General features: G+C 27.9%; 1 protein-coding gene across 1 annotated transcript; it reads right to left on the reverse strand.

The window, feature by feature from the left end:
- Positions 1-22334: 22334 nt before the first annotated feature.
- LOC100203271 (translationally-controlled tumor protein homolog) lies at positions 22335-25366 on the reverse strand. The gene is made up of 2 exons (XM_065805030.1): positions 25128-25366; positions 22335-23008 (listed from the first exon to the last, which is right to left on the reverse strand). Exons 1-2 carry the CDS (start codon positions 25294-25296, stop codon positions 22635-22637), a joined length of 543 nt encoding a protein of 180 aa, XP_065661102.1. The 5' UTR covers positions 25297-25366; the 3' UTR covers positions 22335-22634.
- Between the last annotated feature and the right edge of the window lie 304 nt (positions 25367-25670).

Here is a 25670-nt window from a genome sequence, read left to right on the forward strand (position 1 = left end):
ATGGTTTAAAACTCTAGCTATATTTTTGCAGAAACAAAAATATTTAAAACATACTGAACAAAAACAAAAATAAGTCTGTAAGAAGATCTAACCCAGTGTGGTCCGAACTTAAAAAGCTTGAAACAAAAAGTGGCAAGGGATGTAAAGCAAGATGTAGGATATGCAAAAAAGAACTGCAGGGTCTGGTGGCAAGAATGAAAGTACACTTAAATAAATGTTGTCTTGAAAACAATACAGAATATATATAATGTACACTTTAAAATAATTAATTATTTTTGTAATTAGTATTATTTAATTTAAATTATTTTTTTTAGAAATTGAATTTCAAACTACTTCTTCCAACATTCAATTTGATATTACAAAGCAACCCTCAGAACCATCTGTTTTAGCAAAAAAACGTTATTTAAATGTATCAGCAATAAATCACAGAAAATATAAATAATAATGGTTCAATAAATAAAAATACAAGTTCTGAGTTATTGTCACATGTTGTTAGAACAAGTCAGAGTCAAAAGCCCGAATTTGATGAGTAGATTGCAAGAATGAGTTTTGCAACAAATTCATCATTTCAATTAGTTGAACATCCAGAATTCCAAAAACTTATAATGATGTTGAGGCCAGGCTATAGTGGCTCAACAAGAAAGGACGTAGCTGACAAACTCCTAACAATAGTGTTTGATAAAGAAAAGGGTAACATTAAAGACGCTCTGAATGGTGAGATTGTAAATATAGCACTGGATTGTTGGTCAAACTCAAGGAGTCAATATATCTGCTAAATATCTGTTAGTCTAACCGGGCCATAATTGACACTACAGTGCAACAAAATGTCTCTAACTTAGTCATTAAGAGATCTCCAAAAGATCTACTTGCTCGCTTAGAACATATTGCTTTTGCACTTGATAAAGCACAGAGTGACAAATGCAAAATAGCAAATATAGTGGAAGTATGAAAAAATCTAGAAAACAAACTTTTGTGTAAAAGTGAGAAAGTTATCCAAAAGAAATTCAAAAAAAGATACGAAAAGGTAGTGACACCATCCCATCTTCCGGCTAATCTTCTTCACCCTCATTACCAAGGTAGAATGTTGAATAAAATTGAAAAAAGTACTGCGTTGGATTTTGCCAATCTACAATACCTACATATTATTTCTACAGTGATGAAATTTAGAGGAAAGTTGTACCCATTTCTGGAATATGAATTTAGCTTGGAATTTTTAACAGCATTATCGTTTGTTCAATGGTCGAGATCACACCGTGATAACATTGAAAGTAAAATATTTAATACAATTTTGCAATTGATGACTGCGGTAGCTTATCTGTAAGAGTTAAACGTGTGTTCTCCTCTTACGACTTGGTATATTCAAAACTGAGAAAGAGATTAGGTACGAGATTGGGCTCGGAAAAAGCTGCTAAGCTTGTGATTCTCTTTAAGACAATTAATTAGCAGTAAATTATTTAATTTGATGTTGATGATTAATTTTAATGCCGCACACGGGAGAAAATTTTTTTTTTAGTTTAATAATTATGTTTATTGGTTTGTTTTGTGCACTGTAGCATTACCTGTTTTATTTATTTTATTGTATACATTAATTCTATAAATACATAGTTCTGCTATATTTAATTAGTTTTGTTTTGAAATATGACAAAAAAAGTTTTAAAATAAATTTTTATTATTCAAAAACCAAACATAAAAAAAAACTTGATTTAAGTCATTAGTCATCCAAAAAAATCTTTTGATTTAAATCCCTGATTTAAATCGATGTGATTTAAATTGACCAACCTTACTTTTACATGTAAAAGTAAGTCACATGAATAAGCTGTTAACTTTTACATTTAAAAGTTAATTGGTTTTAAAAATTACAGTACATTATATAAAAGTTCCTCAAACTGTTACTTAAATTTACCTATAAAAGTAACTAATTAAAAAAAAAATTATATTAAAAAATAGCTTGCATATGAAAGTAAATTTCATAAAAATAATATGCTACCAAATGTAAATTAAATTTACAAACAAAATAATATTTTTTAAGTAGGAATTTTTTATTTTAAAAGTAATAACAAATCTTTATTTAAAATAAATTACATAAAGTAAAATTTAAATTACATAAGCTAACATTTTATATAATTTGTAAAGTAAATTAAAAGTAATTTATGTAAAGTATGTAAGTAAATTTACTTAAATTTTACAATAACTTTGACAGGATTTTGTACAAAAATAATGTAAAAAAATAAAACTTTAAGTCACTAACATTTTGATTGCCGCAACATTTGATTTGATTGCGCGGTTTTAGGTATTTCTTTCCTGTAAAAGTTTGAAAATATCACTAATAGGTTTCTGCCCATGATTAAAACCCTCTCTAGTTCCGGTCCATGATAGTTTTAGCTATAATAAACATTCTCTGAATCAAACCGTTTCAAAAATATTCACTCTCTGGCCAGCCATTGGAAAGGTTTGGAATTTAGATAAGGCTCAAACAAGGCAGTTAGCAGAATGCGCATGTACCCATGGAAGACTCAGAAATGGCAGTTTATTTGAAAGGAAAATAGTTGGCATAAATGTTAGTCCTTTTTTACAAGTTTTTTTGCGTAAATGTATTTATTATTTAAAAACTAAGGAGAGAAAGTTTAAATCTGTCCTAAATTATGGGGGCTATAACACCATGCTCCGAAAATTAAGGAGCCCCGAGGGGCTCCTTTAAGAGGACGCTTTATTTTGTAAAGATTTTTTGCCACTTTAATACAAAAAATGTCCATCTGCTCAAGAATATCTTTTGTCTCTAAAAGTCTTGGTTTAAACAACTACGTTACTTTTATATGGGCATGAAAAATTTAGAACTTTTCACGTAAATATCTTTATCTGCGTGTAGTATCAGTGGCCTAGATACCGTAAGCCAACATAAGCAAAACTTATGGTCCCACAAGCAATTAAACATAGAGCCGCAAGGTTTTAAAGAGTATCATTATTATTTTTTTTAAAGTTATTGTTCCAGAGAAACAGAAATTGGGCACCTTGGCCACGTATGTCTACTGACCAAAAATACTTTGCTACGCCACTGTGTAATATACGTATAACCCGAGCTGTAGCTAAGCAATGATTTACACGTTGAATAAGAAATAATTTTAAGAAATAATCTTAATCTACGCATTCAGTGATTGGAGCCTAGAAAAAAAAAACAACCTTAAACATTTACCGTTATTACCCCAAATGTGAGGGCAACAAATTAGTACCTTTCCTTTTTTATTTTCTTACACTAAATTTAAGTCGACAGGTTTTAAAATTCAAAATTCAAAGGTCCTGATTATATAAAGTTTACACCCAAACAGATCAAGGTGGTTGTTTCAACATTTTCCTAAACATTCTAATGTGATATAAACAAGAACATACTAAAGTTTGGCACTTAAGTATGTTTTATTTACCAAAAGTATATTTATTAACCAAAATCATTGGTTTTTCATAATTATATCAATATTACATCTCAGATTTTACGCAAGTAGACATCATTATATTATTGATTACCATAAATTCAGGGTTGAAAAATGAGTTTAATATGGTTTTTAACAACACATTAAAAGACCTCATTTGTACGTAAGTATTAATAATACTAAGACTTAAAAATGCTGTTGATTAAGTAATTCTAATCAGTTTGGTGATAAAAAGAATCGCCGCAACTTCAAATTATGAAACCTTTTTACATTGCTTTTAACGTGGTATAATACCACTCAATACTTGTATTTAAATCAATTTAAAATTAAATCGTATTTTATTTAATTTATATTTCTCATGGATAATTTTTTTTTAAACCATTTTATTTATATGTTAAAAAAATAAAATTAATTAAAATTTCTGTTTTTTATTCAATAATTCTTCTGTTTTAGTATAATATTTTAGAAAAAGATTTCTTTTTTTCTAAATATAACATACTAAAACAGGAGAATTTGGTATTTCAGCTACATATATATTAATTTTTTAGATATATTCCCAAAAAATGCAAAACTTTAATTGTCAACTAAAATAAACTTATTAAACTCAAACTTCAGAATAACACATGATTATCAATTTTTAATGAGAAGTTTTTAATGACTTTATTTTGTACGAATATTTAGGGGATTGGCAATAAGACTACTTTTGTCTTCTTCTTGCCCCCGCCATTCGTATATTTTACAAAAGAAAAGTTATAATTTGTAACAGCAAATTTAGAAAAATAAAAAATTATAAAAATTAAAAATCAACCACTGCATTAAAGAATGTCATTTTGTAATAAAAAAAACAAATTTCATGACGAAATTAAAAAAATTATTTTTTAAAAAAAATTAAATTGATAATTATCAAATTAATAATAATAAAAATAAGAATAATTTCAACAATAGTATAATATTGTTTAAAAAATACAAATGATCTTGTAAACTAAAGTCAGTTATAAAAACTTAACTTTCTTCGTAATTCTTCGATAAATTTTAAGTTCGTGTCATTTGATTACTTATTCGCGAAAAAGAATTTCTTTTGCTCCAAACTTTTGAATGAGGAATAGAATTTGATTGTCAGACGAACTTATAACTTAACCTAAATGATTGGGGAGGTTGCTAAAAATTTATATGGTCAAAGTTTTTGAACACTATGAGATTATTGCATGACATTAGAGACTTGTTAATAAACTTAAATTTAGTTAAAAATTTTAAAAAAATGTACCTATATATAAATGTTATAAATTCATCGTTCTCACACTAATGGCATGAAATGGTATTAGTTTGAGAGCGATGAAAATAGCGATGAAATGGGAAGTTAATATTTTAGGATTTTATTGTTAACAGACTCCGATTATCGCAATACTTTTGAAAAGCTTTACATAAACATGAATATATAAATGTTTAGAGTTTGCTCCATGTCGTTACATAAAGTTAAATTCTTAAACAAAAACAAAAAGTATGCTACGGGCCTGATTTTAAATATGTGATTGGAATCTGGTTGTTACTTGTTTTTATTTTTAATTTTCGATAATTTAAAGTAAAAAAAGTAACAAAAATTTACTGAAATAAAAAGAACTTGAAGTTATTTCATCTGTATAATAAAATAACATCAAGACACTTTTATTTATAACCGACCATATGATTTTAAATTTAAAAGTATGCTTTTTTGAACCATTCTTCTTAAATTTGCTATATTAAATAAATTAAAATAAGCGGTTGTTGTGGTTACGAAAAGTTATAAATTTTTTTTTAATTAATTACTTTTACTTTTACTTCTTTAACTTTAATTTTTTTTAAATTAATCTTGAAGTTATTTAAATCAGTTTATTTAAAAGTTTTTTTAAAAGACTGTCTGGTTTATTGTTCTTGCTTTGGAAATAGCACTGCATTTTGCAACTTTATTCTAAGTTTTGTAATTTTGGCTTCTTTTATTCTGCGTGGTTGTTGTTAAAAACCAATCTAACCAAAACGAAAGTTATTTCTGGAAATGACTAACTAGAATAATTGTTAGATAATAGAATAATAAAGGAATAATTGTTGTATGGAATAAACTAATTGAATTTAGTTCATTCCACACAACAGTTATATGAATAGCTATTAATAAATAAACTAAAAAAAAAAAATCAATTTTCATTTCTGTTAGTTTGTTATGACCAGAGCCGTTCTGAACGGGGGTGAAAAGGGTATCCCCCCCAGGCTGTTAGGTTTGCGTAAATTTAGCATTTTAGTTGGCAAGTTTTGAAGTATAGTTGGCAAATGTCAAATATAGAGGACCTAGTTGGTAAAAAACACATACGACCCTCCTCCTCCTCCAATAAGAGACCTCATCGGGACGGCCCTGACAACAACCACGCTTAATAAGAGAAGTGAAAAGCAGCAGCATCGCTACAAATATGCCCGGCTCCTTTTCGGTTAATTTTTATCAGGGCCACTAAGCTATTTCCACTCGACAAAAAAATTAATACTAAAACAAATAAATTAAAAAAAAGCTTTTTTAAAGCTTTTTATAAAAAATCTTTCTTTCTAAAAAGTTATAAACCTCAACTTTAAAGAAAAACAAAATATTAGAGAAAAAAAAGGCTACGCCCCCCCCCCTTTGCCCAGAAAACAAATTTAACACGCATGTTCATCGGGACTACACAAATGCTGTCAAGATAAAGTAAAATCAAAGTAAAGTCTGAAAGATCAAGTAAAATCAAAAAAAAAAAAAAATCGAAAAAGCGGAGTTCTCCAGTTGGCTCTGAAAACAATTTTACGATATACTTTTATTAAATTTACGCAAATGCTGGAAGTTTCAGAGCTCTAGCTAGTCTGGAAGGTAGTCTGGAACGTTTGAAAAAAACAACAAGTTTATTCTAAAGCACTATTTTGATTGAATAAAATTTTATTTTTCTAATCATCCTTGTGTGGGTTGGACACCAACACAATAAAAGGAGGTTGTTAGTTTGCCCACAACCTATAGTAGAAGATTGAACGGCTTTCCTTACCATCTTTTTTCAAATAGATTATATATGATAAAACGCAACAAAAGATTATATCTGATAAACACTTCTTTAATCATATCAATTATATCAGATAGTCTAAATGACTTATAATATTTTGAAAACTGTTTTAGCAGTCGATGTCCTTGCGGATACCAAAAATGTTATATTGCGTTATATTACCATAGCAAAATACTTGACTGAAAAGGCAAATACAAAGAAAAAAACTGGAGAAAAAACGCACTCTAACGAACAATGACTTATGGGAAATTCATCCATGTGTAAACAGTCAAGGTTTACACATGGATGGAATTACCCATAGCTTAGAAATTATGCCCTTTCCCCCCTCCTCCCACCAAAGCTTCATTATGATCTCTAACCTATTATTGATCAAAAAAAAAAGAAATAAAAAATCAATGATTATTTAGCAGCCCCTATTAGCACTCATGCGACAGGAAGGCCATCTCTACACTACTGGTGTACCCGCATGTTAACTATATTTGCCCCTATAATAGAACTACCCTTTATGATATATGTACCCTTTATGATATATATATATAGACAAAATTGTCGTTGCTTCAACCAACGAGAATATGATAAATTAATAAATTTCTTTTTACAGAAGTTTACCATAGTTAAATAAACTTTATTTGTCAAAAATAATGTTTTTATCCTATTCCAGTGACACAGTCAAAAGTGGTGATAACATCGTGTTTTTAATTTCGAATATTTTGTATTAAATTAGGAATATTAGGTAAATTTTGTTGTATTTTATTGATTTACTTGTCAAGTTTTAACATAAACTCAAAATAGTATTAACTTACATGTTTTTTGCTACAAAAGGGATAAATAATTCCACTTAGCTAAAATATAACGAAAATCAGGGTAACTTTAAATATTTAATTTCAGCCAAAAATGTTTTTCTTGCTGTCTGGGTAACATTGCAATAATACATAATAAATAATAAATAATAGACATCTTATTACTGTTGTAGCCTAATTAAAATAACTATTGTTAACTTATTGTTAACTTTGATATTTTAATTTTTAATATTTATGGCTATTTTGATAATTTTGGCCAATATGCTGTTAATAAACTAATTTTTATTGATAATAACTATTATCTTTATTATATTATTATCTTTATATTTTTAGCATTTAAAAATGTCACGAAAATATTTGAGAACTCATACTGATACAAGAAAATATTGTACTAAATCCAACTACTTAAATTTTACTCTTCAAAAGGCATTGGCGAAAACAAAGTTAGAAAAAACGTCGATTGTTGAGGTTCTATATTTTTTGAAGTACCCAAAACAGCATTATTTTATAAATTAAAAAATAAACACTGAACCAGTGAGGCATTATATTGCCCTTAGTATTAAAGAGGAATATTGTATTAAAAATCAGTTTATTTAAGTATCAAAGGAGTACCAATTGTATATGGTGTTAACGACTTGAAAAATTCTTTAAAAATCTATCTGAATGATAGCTGAAAAAATGATACATTAGTGTAAAGATTGACAACTATGTTGAAATTGGTATAGATTGTGGCTATGCTATAAAAGAGTTTATTGTGGCTCAACATAATAGACTTGTGACATATGAGCAAGTTTAAGTTGATTTTGATTTTTCAAGTTGAAAGAGATACTGATAATGTTAAAAAAATCCGCAACTCAGAGCAGAGTACTTATAACATCTACTAAAACTAAAAACCGACAGCTTGTTAAAAATCTCATCGGGTATGAGGAAACTCTGCTCCCTATCCAAGTAAAAAATTAAAATTGCAGATAAATTATTTGGAAACTTTCCAAATGAGGTCTTCTCAATTGATGAGAGTGTGTATACAATAAATGATGACGTGTTGGTTTCAGAGAGGGGATATTAATTTTATTCACATTCCAGATACTATAACTCTGATTTTTATGTAAACCTTTAACACTGTAATATTTTTTTTATAGTAAATGTTTATGAGTAGAGAATTATGAAGTAGAGAAAAATGTCTTTAAAATTTTTACTTTCATAACCCTAAAATTTGATCAACAAGTTTATTTAGTGGTTTGCATTATTTTATTAAATAAGGGATCGTCCATAAAGTACGTACGCTCGGAGGGGAAGAGGAGGTCTGCAAATGGCGTATATGAGATGGGGGGGGGGAGGGCAGTGGGTCAATTATAAAAGAAAGGAGGCACTAAATTTAAAAAAAATGTTAAAAATGTTAGATAAATAGGTTAAAAGCATAGGTACTCTTAGGGAGGTGGAGGGTACTCAAAAAAGCATATTGCAAAATGAACGCAGGGGGGGGGGGGGCAGAGGTAGACGAAAAAAAAGCATACGTACTTTATGGACGACCCCTAAGTTGTATGTTTATTGTCAAAATCTAAACAACTTTTTAGACTAAAATGATTAAAATTGACATTCGGTTTAATAGTATTCAAAGCTACCCTAAATGCAAGTGTATCTTTGAATCACTTGAACTTTGTTTTCTAAAAAAATAACTAGCAAATTTAAAAAATTGATAAAAATCTAGAAAAAGGAGATCATCAGAACACTCTTTAAGCAAAAATATTTGTTATCTGGTTTTTAAAAAATTTTGTTTAGAGTTAAAACTAGCGCAAAGCATTTAATGTTACAGAATGACTGTAACTCAAACTAATATCTTATATCAGCCAAAGTTCAACTTAACAAGAAATCACTTTAGTCGAATCATTTTCCTTGGTCCCTTGGAGGTTTGAGTTATTGAGGGATTAACTGCGTAAGTATAATGTAGAGGTTTGATTCAAAAAAGCAAATTCAAAAAGATGTGCTTGAAATTGCTCATCTTAATAAAAATTGAAAAATTTTAAATGATTTTGTTCGAATTAAGAAACTAATTCCGTAAAAAATTATTTAAAAAGTTAAAATTGAAAAAAATTCAAGAAATGAAAGTAAAATCCTATTTCCGAATATGAACTTTTTTGTTGATAAATAGAGTCCGCCATTTTTAAAAAGGGCAAAAGTTTTTATTTTTATATTTATATTTATTAATCACTCACTGCTTATAATACATATAATACTGCATATAATGCTTATAATACTGCATATAATACATATCATACTGCTTATAATACATATAATACTGCATATAATGCTTATAATACAAGGTAAATTATTATAAAATTACATTTTTGAAAAGAAATAAGTTTATCTTGGAATATTTACTTCAAGAATATCTTTGAAGATTTTTCTTTGCTCCAATAAGTTCCAGAACTCAATTGAATAGCTTAACCTTTGAAAACCTTTTTTAGGAATTATATTTTTTAACACAATAATTTTTACTTTTTTTTTGTTTCGCATTGGGTAATTCCGCATCAAATCACCCAAAATTTAGAAAATTTTCAACCATGGGTCTTCAAATTTTTAAAAAACCTCTTTGGCTGTTGCATCTTAAAAAGAAAAGTTAACATATAAAATTTTAGCTAAAAATGTTGAGAGGTTGACAAGATACTGCAATTTTAATACTGACCTGGTTTCCTAAAATGACCCGGTTTTTATAACACTCTGAAAAAACATTTTTCTTAAAATATTAAGAAATAAAAATGGCAAAAACATGAAAATAAACATATATAATGTTTTTTTGATGCTGAATTCAATAAATGTACTTAAAATGCTCAAATATAAAAGGAACATGCTTAAAAATTAATAAAACAACTAGTTTCTATAAAACAACTTTGGGGCCCATCAAAAAAAAAATTTTTTTGCTGTTAATATTTTCAGCTGTTTATAATCTTACTAGGCACAAAAAATATAACTGGAAAAACGATTGAAACATACGGAACTTTAATTTCAAAGATGTATCAAATTTTCAATAAGATATTTTAAAAAACTTTCAAATAGAATTCTGTAAAATATTATATTTAGTTAAAAGACTCCTTAAAAAAACAAAACAATTTTGTTATATTTAAGGAAGTCTTAATTATATGATAACTTAGTTATTTGAACTTAACAACTGAAAAAAACATCCTGTTTTGTTTTATATAAAAACTGAATTAGTATGATATGGATGTGCATTTGTTTTTAAAATTTTGACAACTTTTGTAAAGGTTTATAATAACTAGTTTATAAAAAGTTCAGTTAAAAAACAGCATTCGTAAATTTTATTTAAATTTTAACAAATTAACAATTTAATATATATATATAAATTGTATATATATATATAAATATATCTATAAAGAAAATTAACAATATCTATCAGTGTAAAAAATTATACAAAAGTGGGATTCTGAAAAGGTTTGAATTATTTCTATATTAAATTTTTTTTTTTACTAAAAATTAAGTAGGAAAAAAGAATTCTCATTTTTTTAGGAAATACATTTATACAAAGTAGTTTATTATAAGATGTGTTCTATTGGGTTAATGACATCAGATGCATGCAAAGGCCAACAAGATGTTATTGGAACTTTAAGCAACGAAGAAAAAATAGCTATATCATTACGCTGTAACATTGAAAGTAGTTACGATAAATGAGTCACAAGACATGATGAGAAGTAGCTTAAATGTTGCTCCTGGGAGGAAACTTTGCAAACCCTGTAAGCAAAAGATTGCCAAAAAAGCAGATCTTAAAGAAGAGAAGCAAAGTCAGGGTGAACAAGATGAAGATTTTCTAATATCATCATTCAAATCAAAAAGACAGGAGATCAATGAAGAACTTGAAAATTTTAATATATCTCCTCTGAAATCTCATTCAAAGTCATCAAAACATATACTCTCAGAAGGAAAGCGAAAAGTTGCGCGCATCAACGAATTGGTAAGTAACCTTATTAGAAAAACTGAAAGTCAATTCAATGTTCCCTCAAAACTGTGTTATGAACCAAATGACATTAAAAAGAAGGCTGAAAACTTTGATGAAATTATGAGCTTGATAAAAGAAAAAATTCTATGTTCTGACAAAAGGACTATTGTTCAACTTCTAACACTGGCACCCCCAAGTTGGTCAATATTAGAAGTACAAAATAACTTTGCAGTTACAGAATACCAAGCAAAAAAGGCTAGACAACTTTTTAATAAAAAAGGATTGTTAACTATCTCACCTTTGTATAAAAGGAAAGTCTTACAAAAAGAAATAGAAGATTCTGTTAAACTTTTTTATGATTCAAGTGATTTATGTAAAACTATGCCTGGAAAAAAAGATTATGTTAGCATTCAAAAGAACGTCCATAAACAAAAAAAACTGCTTTTGTGTAATTTAAAGGAACTATATTTATTATACAAAGAAAACAGTCCAGAAATACAAATAAGTTTTTCAAAATTTGCTTCACTTAGACCAAAGTGGTGCATTTTGCCAGGTGCAAGTGGTACACATTCTGTTTGTGTTTGTTCTTATCACCAAAATGCCATATTGCTAGTAGATGCTTTAAATATTGGACTAAAGTATAAGGACTTACTTTCAAAAACCGTTTGCTCAGTAGAAAACAAAGAATGCATGCTTGCACAGTGTGATAATTTGTCCTGGTAAAGAACCCCTCACCAAATATTTGTATGAGATTTTTGGAGAATACGAAGATGATTTTGAGATACACTACAAACAATGGCAAACTACTGACCGTGCAACACTATTAAGTTTAACAGCTGATGTTCCAACGTTTGTTGAACTATTAGCATCTTGTTTTGAAAAGCTACAAGCTCATTCTTTTATTGCTCACTCTCAATCACAGTACCTTAACCAACTGAAACAATATATGGATCAATCAAACATTATCATTATTGGCGACTTTGCTGAAAATTATGCTTTTGTTGTCCAAGATGAAATACAGAGCTATCATTGGAACACCCAACAATGTTCTTTACATCCATTAGTCATATACTATAAAGATGATAAAGGTGAACTGAAACATATTTCTTAGTGTTTTATATCAGATGACATTATACATGATGTAACTTATGTGTACAAAATATTCCAACTAATCATACCAACATTAAAAATAAAATTTTCCAATCTGTCCAAATTACATTTATTCACTGATGGTTGCGCAGGACAGTACAAAAATTGTAAAAGCTTTTACAATCTATGCCAACTAGAGAGCGAATTTTGCCTTAAAATTGAATGGAATTTTTTTGCCACGTCCCACGGAAAGTCACCATGCGATGGGATTGGTGGTACTGTAAAAGATTAACAGCACAAGAAAGTTTAAAACGACCGTACAGAAACCAAATTCTCACATCAGAAGCTATGTATGAGTTTTGTATTGATAAAATCAAAGTTGTTAACTTCATTTACATAAAGGGATTGAACTTACAATTGCAACGTGAAGAGCAAAAAGAAAGGTACACTGGTGTAACAACTCTACCTGGTACTCGTAGCTTTCATCAATTTATACATCTTGGAGATAACAAGGTTGGGGCAAAGAGGTGTAGTACAGACACTAATTATACAATAATCCACAATCTTAAAAAGAAACAAGACATATCTCAACTTAATACTGTCACTTTAGGTTGTTATGTCGCTGTAGTCTGTGATGATAAGTGGTGGATCGGCATTGTAACTAAAACCAACTTAGAAGAAGTTGATGCTAAAGTTAAGTTTCTTCATCCAAATGGTCCATCAATCTGTTTTAACTGGCCTGAAAGAGACGACTACTGTTTTATTCCAAACACCAACATATTGAAAAAAACTATCTGTTCCACAAGCTTGCTCTTGTACTGGTAGAAACTATGTGTTTGAAAATGCTGAAATAGAGGAAGTACAAGTAAAATGGGAGCAATATTGTAAACTATTACAAACACAGTCAAAATAACTTTCATCTTTGATACCTTTACAAATCTTGTATATTTAAGTAACTTTTTAAATTACGATTAACTTTATTTTATTTACAAATATTTTTTGGGAATTTCTTGAAAAAGTAATACATCTTTGAAATTAGAGTTCCGTATGTTTTAGTTGTTTTTCCAGTTAGATTTTTTGTGCCTAGTAAGATTATAAACAGCTGAAAATATAAACAGCAAAAAAAAAAAATTTTTGGATGGGGGTGTTTTGAGATCACGGTCGTTTAGACTTTAGAAATAAGTGGAAAGTTATTATACGCAAGCGTAGTAGAGTTAAAAATAATTTAGAATTTTAATAATGGCTACGGATGCAACGTTTTTAAAAACTTATCATTGACAACGAGTAACTTGTTTAATTTCAGATAATTAAATAGACTTTTAACTATTTTTTAAAATGAAATTATTGTGAAAATAACTTGCAGCTGTACTAAGAAATGTTTTAAATAAAATACAACACAACTGAATGTGAATAAAATCTACTTTCAGCTAAAGCTACTTTTACTGTTTTTGTTTATAATCTTTAAACCTTTTTTAAAAAAATTTTGAGCGTAGAAATTTTAAAATTTTTATTTATTCAGCAAGATGAAACTTTTATCTTTTTTGCATTTTTTGCTTATATGAGGATTCAATTTTTTTTGCAGGGTTAAAATAAAATCTTAATCGTTAACTTTTTGTAACCTGTTGCTACGGTACTCCTTTCCGATGTGTGTGTGTATATATATATATATATATATATATATATATATATATATATATATATATATATATATATATATATATAAATAGAGAAAGAGATCTCAAAAAGAGAATAAACAAATAGGAATTGGTTGATAAATATGGATGTATTACAAGGATTTGTAAAAAATAAATTTGTTTATAATATATATATATATACAATTTTTTATATAGTCTAATATTAAATAAAATGGAACTTCACAACAAAAATATTAAACTCATTTGCAGAGTTTGTGGACAGTTACTTGGTAAAAAGCATTATTTTATAGGAGAAATTCCTGAAGTAAAATTAGAGAAGCTGTTTCATGTTGAATTGACAGATTTGGAAATTGTCCATCCTCCAAAAATGTGTAAAAAATGTTATTGTACAATGAACAATGTGCTTTCAAGAAAAACATCAACTGCCCTTGGTCTCTGTACTAAGTGGAAACCACACTGTGATGATTGTTTTACTTGCCAATCAGTAAAAAAGCATAGAAAGGGTTTAGTAGTTTCTAAACAACAATCAAGAAATAAAGTAAGATGAAAAAAATTGATTCCAAGATGTGGATATTTGCAATGTTCACTACCATAAAAGAAGCAATAACCATAATACAAGATGAAGACATAGATATATCAGAGCTAAATAATGAGTTAAATCCACATTTGCAACATTGCTTATGTAATATATGCGGTAAAATTTCAAAGCAACCTTTAACTTTAAAAAAATGCGAGCATCTTTTCTGCTTTTTTTGTATTGTAGAAAATATTAAGTTCAAGCCAATTAGTAAAGCAATATGTCCTCAATGCCAAGAATATTTATTATATGAAGATTCATTAGCAAGTAACAAAACAAATTCTCTCATTAAAATGTTGGCTGTTGCATGTATTTCAACACAAAATAAAAGATCAAAATATAATTCAAATAAAAATATAAATATCTGTCATGCATAAAATACATTTTTCATCCCTTCAATCTTTATGTAAAAAATATTCTAAATATATTCATACTAGCTGGAGTTACCCGGCGTTGCCCGGGCCAATATTTAAACTGGCTTACCTGATATCTGTACACAAAAATGGGCCCAAAAATGGGCCCAAAAAATGGTACCCCTGACCCTGGGGGTCGGGGTACGGGGTCAAAACCCAGCTAAGAACCTTCTCCCCCTCGAGGACTACCCCCATGCCAAATTTCATCGAGATCGGTCCGGCGGTTTGGATTTCTATAGAGAACAAACAAACACACACACAAACACACATTGCCCTTTATATATATTATAAGATAAGATTGATTTTAACAGTTTCAAGCTAAAAAACATTAAAAAATAAAAAAATTTAAACACGAATATATATATATATATTCGTGTTTAAATTTTTATATCCATATATATATATATATATATATATATATATATATATATATATATATATATATATATATATATATATATATATATATATATACATATATATATATATTAGGGCCTTGCAAATCGATTCGATTCGCGAATCAAGTGTTGCTTCGATTGAGTCGAAAAAAAAGATTCAAGTTTTTTTGAATCATATTTTATTTTGCGAATGTTGCTATTTTTTTAGATTTCTAAAGCTAAAATGTAATTGAAATGGGTTTTTACCATAGGTGGAGTAAGAGTAAATGAAAATAGTTCTAATATCACTTTTAAACAAACGCCAAAAATATAATCTGGGCAAAAAGAATTTAATCAAAGAAATATTTTTACTTTTTTGGAAAAAAAAATGCTTAAATTTGGTTTACCGCGAATTGCTGATTCGATTTGCGAATCAAGACCTGCTTTGAGATTCAATTCGAAACAAAAAATATCGAGTTGCAGGGACTTAATATATATATATATATATATATATATATATATATATATATATATATATATATATATATATATATATATATATATATATATATATATATATATATATGTATATATATATATATATATATATATATATATATATATATATATATATATATATATATATATATATATATCTGTGTGTGTGTGTGCATGTGTGTGTGTAAATTATGTTAGTGGATTTTACAAATAGAGTGTTCAATGTTTTTAAAGAGCAGAGCAATATTAAATGCCCTGCTAAATAATAATATTTCCAAAAAATGTATGTAATGTTTGCAAGAAAAATTTGAAATAATTACTCATTTAAATCAGGAAAATTTATTAAATTAAAAATTTGAATTGATTTCTAAATGTAAACACGAAAATAAATTCCTCTTAAATTATTATAAAAACAAATGACCAAATTAAATTATCACCATTCCAAAGAAATTTATTTGATAATTATTTTCTGTAACTTCCCGTCAACCAAAAAAAATGTACTAATTTAAAAAAAAATATTTTTATTTTTAGTTATAATAATTTATAACTTCCTGTAAAATAATTTTTTCTATAAATTGAATTTTTTTTAAATTTAGTAACTCTTCCTGATGATCCAGCAATGGTGAAACTTAAAGTTGAAGAAAAAAGTTAGATAAGTGTTTTTTACTAATTTACATATAATATATGTAAATTAGTAAAAAATACTTATAATGTTTTATAATATAAACACTTATATTATAATTAACTTATTAATATTGTTATATGTTAGCAACCTAATATTTTTATTTGTTAGTAACATTATATATATATATATATATATATATATATATATATATATATATATATATATATATATATATATATTTATATATATATATATATATATATATATATATATATATATATATATATATACATATATATATATATATATATATATATATATATATATATATATATATATATATATATATATATATATATATATATATATATATATATATATATATATATATATATATATATATATATATATATATATATATATATATATATAAAAGATATATATATATATATACAGTATTGGACAAAACATTTGCAACCAACATCGAACAATGCTAAAAAGTATTCCTAGTTTTACATGTCTTAAAAACGAAATGAACTATACTACCACAGCAAACAGTTCAGGAGTCTGGAGTCATAGCATGTCATGACATGAGCAATCAGCTGACAGGTGACAGCACACAGGCAGAATTTTGTTGACAAGTGCCATTTTGCAGCGGACGAAACAAGTGCAACTTTTTTGGTTTGTTTCATTTTCTTAAGTCTGGTCCGTGTCAATGTCACGGAAGTTTTTTAGTAATTAAAGGAAGTATCCAGAAGTTTCCAGAAGCATGCAGAAGCTTCCAGAAGTTTCCAGAAGAAGCATCTGGAAGCATCCAGCAGCATCTAGAAATATCCAGAAACATTCAAAAGCATCTAGAAATATCCAGAAACATTCAGAAGCATCCAGAAGCATCCAGACGCATCCAGAAGCTTCCAGAAGCGTCGAAAAGAAGCATCTAGAATCTTCCAGAACAGGTTCACACAGGTTCATTTTACTATATAAGAGACATGTAAATCGACATGTAATTCAGTCAGTATATGGAAGTCAATCAGTCAGTATTATCAAGACAGTTTATCGAAGTGAGTTTTATCAAAGTGTTTTATCGAAGAACATCAATACAAGAAGTGAAATACAACAAGTGTTTCATTACATCAATATAGTCCACATCCAACCGAGATGTTGTGTTCCACAGAGCATAATTGTATCATCTCAAGGTAAATGTAACACGGAAATCTTGAGAAGCGTGATTATTTATCTTTATTATTTTTATGACTTCAAGTGCAAAAATGGTTCCCGACAGTTTTGGATTGGAACTAAGAAAGAAAGTTATTGGCGATTACGTAAGTGGAATGTCACAAAAAAGTATTTGTGATAAATATCGCGTGAAAAAATGGACCGTATCAAGACTATGTTCCAAATATCGTTCTACGGGGAAGTTGGCAGTAGATAACAAAGGTGGAAGACCGCGTTCCACCACTTCTAGAGAGGATTCTATGATCGTCAGATCCGTCAAGAAGGATCCCTGGATATCATCAGTCGAGATATAAAAGGAATTAGAGCTGCCTGTATCGGACCGAACAATCAGACGACGTGCTGTTGAAGCCAGATTGTTTTCTTGACGCCCTGCAAAGAAACCGCTGATTTCACTTAAAAACCAGAAGAAAAAACTCCTGTTTGCTACATCTCATATTGACTGGAATTTGCAGAAAAGGCGAACTGTCCTGTTCAGTGATGATTCGAAGTTTAACATCATTGGGAGCGATGGCATTTGCTGTGTACGTCGACCGGCAAACGTCTCAATTTACGTTACTGCCATAAGACCGTGAAGCATGGTGGAGGCAATGTAATGGTCTGGGGGCGTTTTTCTGCTAACGGTCTAGGTCCTACACATCGAAACGATGGAATAATGGACCGTTTCATGTATAAAAATATCCTGAAAGATGTTATTTTACCTCATGCTGATCTGAATATGCAAATAAAATGGGTTTTCCAGCAAGACAACAATCCGAAACACACTGCAAAAGTAGTCAAGCAGTGGTTTCAAGACAGCCACCTATCGGTGATGGATTGGCCGCCTCAATCTCCGGATCTCAACCCTATCGAGAACCTGTGGGAGATCGTCAACCGCAGAATTAATCGTGAAGGTGTTCGTAATAAGGATCAACTGTTTGAACAAATCCAAAAGGCCTGGGCAGCGATTCCACAAAGTTTCATTGATCACCTGATCGAATTTATGCCTCGAAGATGCAAGGCTGTGATCGACAACAAAGGATTCGCCACGAAATATTGATAGCGAAATACAGCTTGGTCAACATTTTGCCGAGTTGGAATTGTTTTGTCGAGAAGGAAATCAACTTTTTTTAATACTTTTGATTAATTTATTAATTTTCGTGTACAAATAATGAACTTTGTGATGAATAAAACTTGAAGAACTTTGTCTCTAAACAGTTACATAGTTATTTCTCTAAATTGAAAAAATGCAGCACTTTTATATAAAGAAACTAAATTAGCATTATTTGGTTGCACTCTTTTTGTCCGATACTGTATATATATATATATATATATATATATATATATATATATATATATATATATATATATAAATGATATATCTATATATATATATATATATATATATATATATATATATATATATATATATATATATATATATATATATATATATATATATAATTGATATATCTATATATATATATATATATATATATATATATATATATATATATATATATATATATATATATATATATATATATATATATATAATTGATATATCTATATATATATATATATATATATATATATATATATATATATATATATATAATGTTACTAACAAATAAAAATATTATGTTACTAACATATAACAATATTATGCTCTCTCCTTTAAGAATATTGAGCACTATACATATATATATATATATATATATATATATATATATATATATATATATATATATATATATATATATATATATATATATATATATATATATATATATATATATATATATATATATATATAGCCACATCGGAAAAGAGTACCATAGCAACAGGTTACAAAAGTTTAATGATTAAGATTTTCTTTTAACCCTGAAAAAAAAATTGAATCCTCATATAAGCAAAAAATACAAAAAAGATAAAAGGTTCATCTTGCTAAATAAATTTAAATTAAAAAATTTCTACGCTCAAAAATATTTTAAAAAAGGTTTAAAAATTGTAAATAAAATCACTAAAGTTGCTTTAGCTGAAAGTAGATATTATTCACAATCAGAGGTCTTGTATTTTATTTGAAAAATTTCTTCGTACAGCTACAAGTTATTTTCAAAATAATTTCATGAAAAAACTAGTTAAAAACCTATTTAATTATCTAAAATTGAACAAACTACTCGTTGTCAATGATTAGTTTTTATAACGCTGTTAACGTAGCCATTTTAAAAATTCTTCAATAAATGTAATTCCACTGCGCATGCGTATAATAACTTTCCTCCTGCAAACGACCGTGAGATATTGGGCCCCAAAGTTGGTTTATAGAAACTAGTTGTTTTATTAATTTTTATGCATGTTCTTTTTATATTTGAGCATTTTAAGTACATTTATTAAATTCAGCATCAAAAAAACATTATATATGTTCATTTTCATGTTTTTGCCTTTTTTATTTCTTATTATTTAAAGGAAAATGTTTTTTCAGAGTGTTATGAAAACCGGGTCATTTTGGGAAACCAGGTCAGTATTAAATTGCAGTACCTTGTCAACCGCTAAACTTTTTTAGCTGAAATTTTGCATGCAATATTTTTTTATAATTAGGAATAATGTGTCAAAATATAACACAAAAGGAAGACACATGGTTCAATGGACTGGGTGATTTGATGTGGAATTGCCCCATTATGTTCTCTAGGTTTAACTCATTTCGATTGCATAAACCATTAACATCATCTAGAAAAGGATGCTTAGCGGTTTGGTTTTTAAACTGCGAATTTACAATACCAAAAGTTGTTTTATTGCTCAATATGCGAATAAATAAGTTGAACTTATTTTGTCGTACGATTGTTGATATATCTTGGATGTAAAACAAAAAATGAATATTGTTTTTGCTGTGTTTGGAAACATTGAAGAGTGACTTCCTATTATATCAAGCTTTTCTTCCTATTATATCATTCCTGTTTCTATTCCTATTATTGCATTCCTTCCTATTATATATCAAGCTTTTGCATTAACACGTCTTTATAATCACAAAGTTCAAGACCATACGTAAGTACCGGAACCACCAATGTTTTATATAGCTGGACGATAGAGCCTGAATGAGGAAAACGGATTCCAGACTGAATAGGAATTTGATTTATTGCCCTGAATTTTTATATTCTATTATTAATATTTGAACAATTAGGTTAGGCAAAAGAAGGTCTTTTAGTATCACATATAAAAAAACCTAGATGATTGGAAAAAAAATTGTGTGGAATAAACGTTAAAAATGCAAGTCAAAAGTTCCCAATAAATTAAAAATAATTTAAAAACACGTTTTAATAATTATAAAATACTTATAAAAGCCTTTTTTATGAGCTTATGTTTATTAAAAAGTATTTTAATTTATTAAAATGCTTTAAAAGCGTCTGTCGTTTCACTTTTCAAAAACCTTAATCCTTTTCGAATCGAAAATAAATTTAGGAATCATAAATTATTATCTTACAAGTATTCTAATTTCCGCTTTGCACTTTTACATAAATTGCGTTTATTTTTAAAACATATTTACTTCATTTAAGAAAAGAAAAGTTAATATTTTTTTACAAATTTAATCCACCATTTGTAAAAAGCGCAAAGCGGCTTCACTTTTCGGATCAAAGTTAGACATAGTTTATATTATATAAGTGACGCATCTGACCAAAACCAGTCGGATGTCGCGTTATGTTATATTGAGAAAACCATCAAAACATCTCAAAAATTCAATTTTTATCATTATTTATTTTTTTGCATAATTGTTTACATAACTAACTTTTCTTTGCTATTCAAACTTAACTTTTAATAAAAAATTATTTTTTGATGGTTAATTTTTTTTGCTTAAAAATTAAAAAAGTGATAATAATTTAATTTTCTCGATGTACTAAAAGTGTTATAATTTAAAAAGTAATCAAGCTACAGTAATAATTTTTTCAGGACTTGTTGTAAATGTATCAGTAGATGTGTGCCAAATTAGAACAAAATCCATGCATCGTTGCTAAGGAGTTTTCTATTTTATATGACATCAAACCTTTAAACGCGTTTTTTTCCGTTTCAAAATTTTAATATAGATGTTACATTTTTGCTCATAACTTTGGCTAGGGTCAAACTAGAGCAATAATTTTTGCATCATTTTAAAGCAGAATATTATACCTTTTCAAATATGTATCACACTCAAAACTTAAAATTTTATACATGTGACTGGTTTTGGTCAGATGGGTCACATATAACATAACGCGACATCCGACTGGTTTTGGTCAGATGCGTCACATTTCTGGTTTATCTAATATATCATTGCGCATGGTTGACGCCTATTCATTAAACCTTTACTTATGAATTCACATCAAGTTGCTTATAAACTACCTATTTTTCAGAAAAGTGCAGCACGTCAAAAGTTTTTTTGTGTCAATTTAAAAATAAATCAAATATACGACTGGGAAACACGCGAGTAACTTGTGTACACTCTGCGTTGCATACGTCGGAGCAATATACTTATATTTTTAAAATATATATTTTAACACATATAAACTAATAATAAAAAAACATGAAAAGTTTAATCCGCCATATTTAATAATGTTTTATTTTTTTTAACTCAAGGTTTTTTCTTTTTTTAAATATAAAAATGTACAAGCAAATAAACAACGTTCTTGCAATAAAAAAAGAGTTGCTTTTCAAATCAACTCAAATTAAGAATATTTCAAGATAATTTACATAAATAAGATATCCATAAAAAGTACATATTCAATAAATGTCAAGTAATAAAAGAATGCCATTAACAAATATAATTAGATAAATGGCAAATATAACCAGATGTTTAACAATAAATCAAATCAGACAAGCAGAAATTAGTCTGTTCATAATTACATCTATTTATCTGATATTTTCATAAATATTATTTCTCCATAACATTTAGTAGTGTACTTTTTTATTATTGCCAAAGCAATCAGATTTTAAAAATTAGTTTTTATTCAAACGTCGACTTTGTAAACTCCATCTTTGAACACATACATCTTGCAACCATGTCCAACAACTTCTGAACCGTGAACATCATCTTGTTCGTAGACAATAATCATTCCTTGCATATCTACTGCATTTCCTTCTGTTTCATAAAAACTTAGTTTATCGCTATAGCGAGAAATAAACAAATTGTCTAAAGTTTTATTCATGTTTTCTTTTATGACAGACACTCGTTTTTCATCTTTAACAAAATTCGTAAGCTTAGCTACATAAGCATCCAGTAACTTTTTGAGGCGTTCTTTACTATGAATAGATTTTATTCGATCAAGCTGGTTTGCACGGATAATGTCAGGAAAGAGCAAGTCTTTGTCGTGCAACTTTTCGCCTATAAAAAAATTGTTGTGCTAAAGTCTTATAGTCTTGATTTAAACTATATGATGTAAACTTTCACTGCGCTCTCCAAGCGCAGTGAAAGTTTTAATTTTAATTAATTTAGCGCTGCGCTTTCCTACGTAAAATCAGGGAACCCTGCACTGTAGTAGCGATATTAAAATAAAGCAGAGATGCAAAGTCATATCGAATTTTAGGGTCTCCGAGACTCCGTACTCCAGGGCCAAAAAATTGGGATTCCTTGGATTCGGAACTTTTTATTTAAAAAAAAATTTTTAGTCGATTAACCAGAGTTTTTAGGTATAAAGTAATTAAGTAAAAATTTAATTAATAAAAGTTAATTCCCTAAAATAGTTGAGTAATCTATATAAAGTTTCAATTATGCTGTAAAAGAATTTAATATATAACTGATTTGATTTCTTTGCTTAAAAACAAAGAAACTACTTCTTCTAGATCGAAGGTATATCTTATAATATGCTTTAAATAAATTTGATAATACTGAGGTTGCATGCGATAGTGGTGCAGTAATAGAGCGCTTGTTCCTCCGCATATCAGACTTCTCTTATCTTCTTGACTACCCAAAATTACATAATTAGTTAAATAACCCGTAAAAAACAACTATTATACTTACTTATAAACTAATAATAAACGTGTATTTTAACCAAAATGTTGTAGTGCATTTTTATTTAATATAAATGAAATGGCAACTCAAAAAACATTACTAATTTTATTCTGTCGTAACGTAACGTAATAGAGGTAAGGCGATAATTCCTAACGGTGTTTAAAAAGATTATAAAGCTAAGAAAATGACATGACATAAAAATATGACTTTCATATTTTTTTAATTAACAAATATCTGTTATATATCTGTTAAATATCATATCTGTTACTTTAGACAATATCATTAGGAAAGTACGTTAGAAAAATACTACGGTTTTCCTTGGTATCAACGCAGGTTTGAGAGTGTAAATATTTTTCAGTTCAGCATCAGCTATCATTGTACCTACAAAGTTTTGTACACCATATATGCTGTATATGCTTGAACGCCTCCTTTGCTATAGACGATGTATGTCATAAACACGCTACACATTTTTGAAAAACTTATATGCCGGAGGGCTTACCATACGCAACGTAATTCAATCGTTCGTGCTATTACTGGTTTAAATTTACGTTTAAAGTTACGTTGGCTAAACAAATTCAAATTAAAAAACTTACAGAAGTTAGTAAGGGTTCGTTTGGAAACGTTTATATACTGACATAAAATTTAAAAAGTCCTGGAGCCTCGGAGCACCAACAATTTCTATGACAGGCGGGATTCCCGACTCCGGGCAAATACAGGTTGAAACAACCTCTTAAAAATTTTTGAAAATTATCACAAAAAGTTTTTTTTTCAAACATTCACTTACGCGCCTCTTTGGGTTTTATATAATTATATAGATATATATTTTTTGATTATATATATTTTATTATAACAAAATAACAATATTTTAAAAATAGTTTGAAATATTATTTTCAGGGGTGCGTACTAGTCTTGCACTTTTGCAAATGATTACTATTTTCAAAATTTTTGCTTTTTTTAAGATCAACCTACTTTTGAAAATCTTTTTTTGGTTGATTTAATCGCGAAAAGATTTTTTATTTAGTTATTTAAAAAATATATTTTATTTTGTCAGTTACTACATTTTTAGAGTCAATATTTAATTCAGACGCGACGGGGGAAGTAATAAGTAGGTGACCAAAAAAATCTTTAATCGATAAATCTATACCATACGAATGATTTTAAAATGTCGTAAATTTAGTTATTCAATTTATTATTTACTCGCTTTACAGTTTTTCTTTGCGCATGGTTACGCGCAAGCTTTCAAGGTCTCGCGCGTTGGTACTCATCTTTTTAAAATTAAAAATATATTGGCACATAAATTTTAGCACGTTTTTCAAAAATTAGTTGAAAAAATAAAGCAAGTTTTTTTCGTTTAAAAAAGCTAAAGTAAAAAAATAATAATAATGTTAAAATAAGATAAAAACAATGATAGCGCAGCTGAGTCAGAGCATACGCAAGTTAACCAGAAAATATTTTTTAAATTTACAAATAATATAAATTTTTTTTATTTTACCTTTTTTTAGAAAAGATTTGTTTGCACTAATGAGTTTGTCGTCTATTCCTTCATGCTCCGCAATTATTTTTCCTTGCACGATATAAAACAAATCGGTATCATCTGTATCGTACGTGAAAGCATCTGAAAACACATCCTCGTGCGTAAAAACATCTTTAAAAACGTGCATTTTTGATAAACAAATTGATTGTTAAATCGACAGCTGCTAAACTAAAAGGTATTGTAAATTAAAGGTCTTTTAAATCCTTTGCAGCGTTTCTCTATTTAAGTGATTTTTTCACCAATCAAATTGCTTTAAAAGTTATAAGCTTTTTAAAAATAAAAGGGAAAAAAAATTTAATTTTTTAATTGGTCAAAAATAACCAAGAAAATACTGGCAAAGAGTATCATTGACGTCTTGCTATTTAACATTAACAAACGACGTGTTTAAAGTATGCAAGAAGCCAACAATTGACGCAAATGCTTGTTTAAAAAAAAACTGCGGTCAAAAGATTTTTTCGGATTTTTTGACCTTTTTTAGCGTATTCAAACTCGTAGTTTTAT

Source organism: Hydra vulgaris, chromosome 09 (genome assembly GCF_038396675.1).
Source record: "Hydra vulgaris chromosome 09, alternate assembly HydraT2T_AEP".
NCBI classification, from domain to species: Eukaryota; Metazoa; Cnidaria; class Hydrozoa; order Anthoathecata; family Hydridae; genus Hydra; species Hydra vulgaris.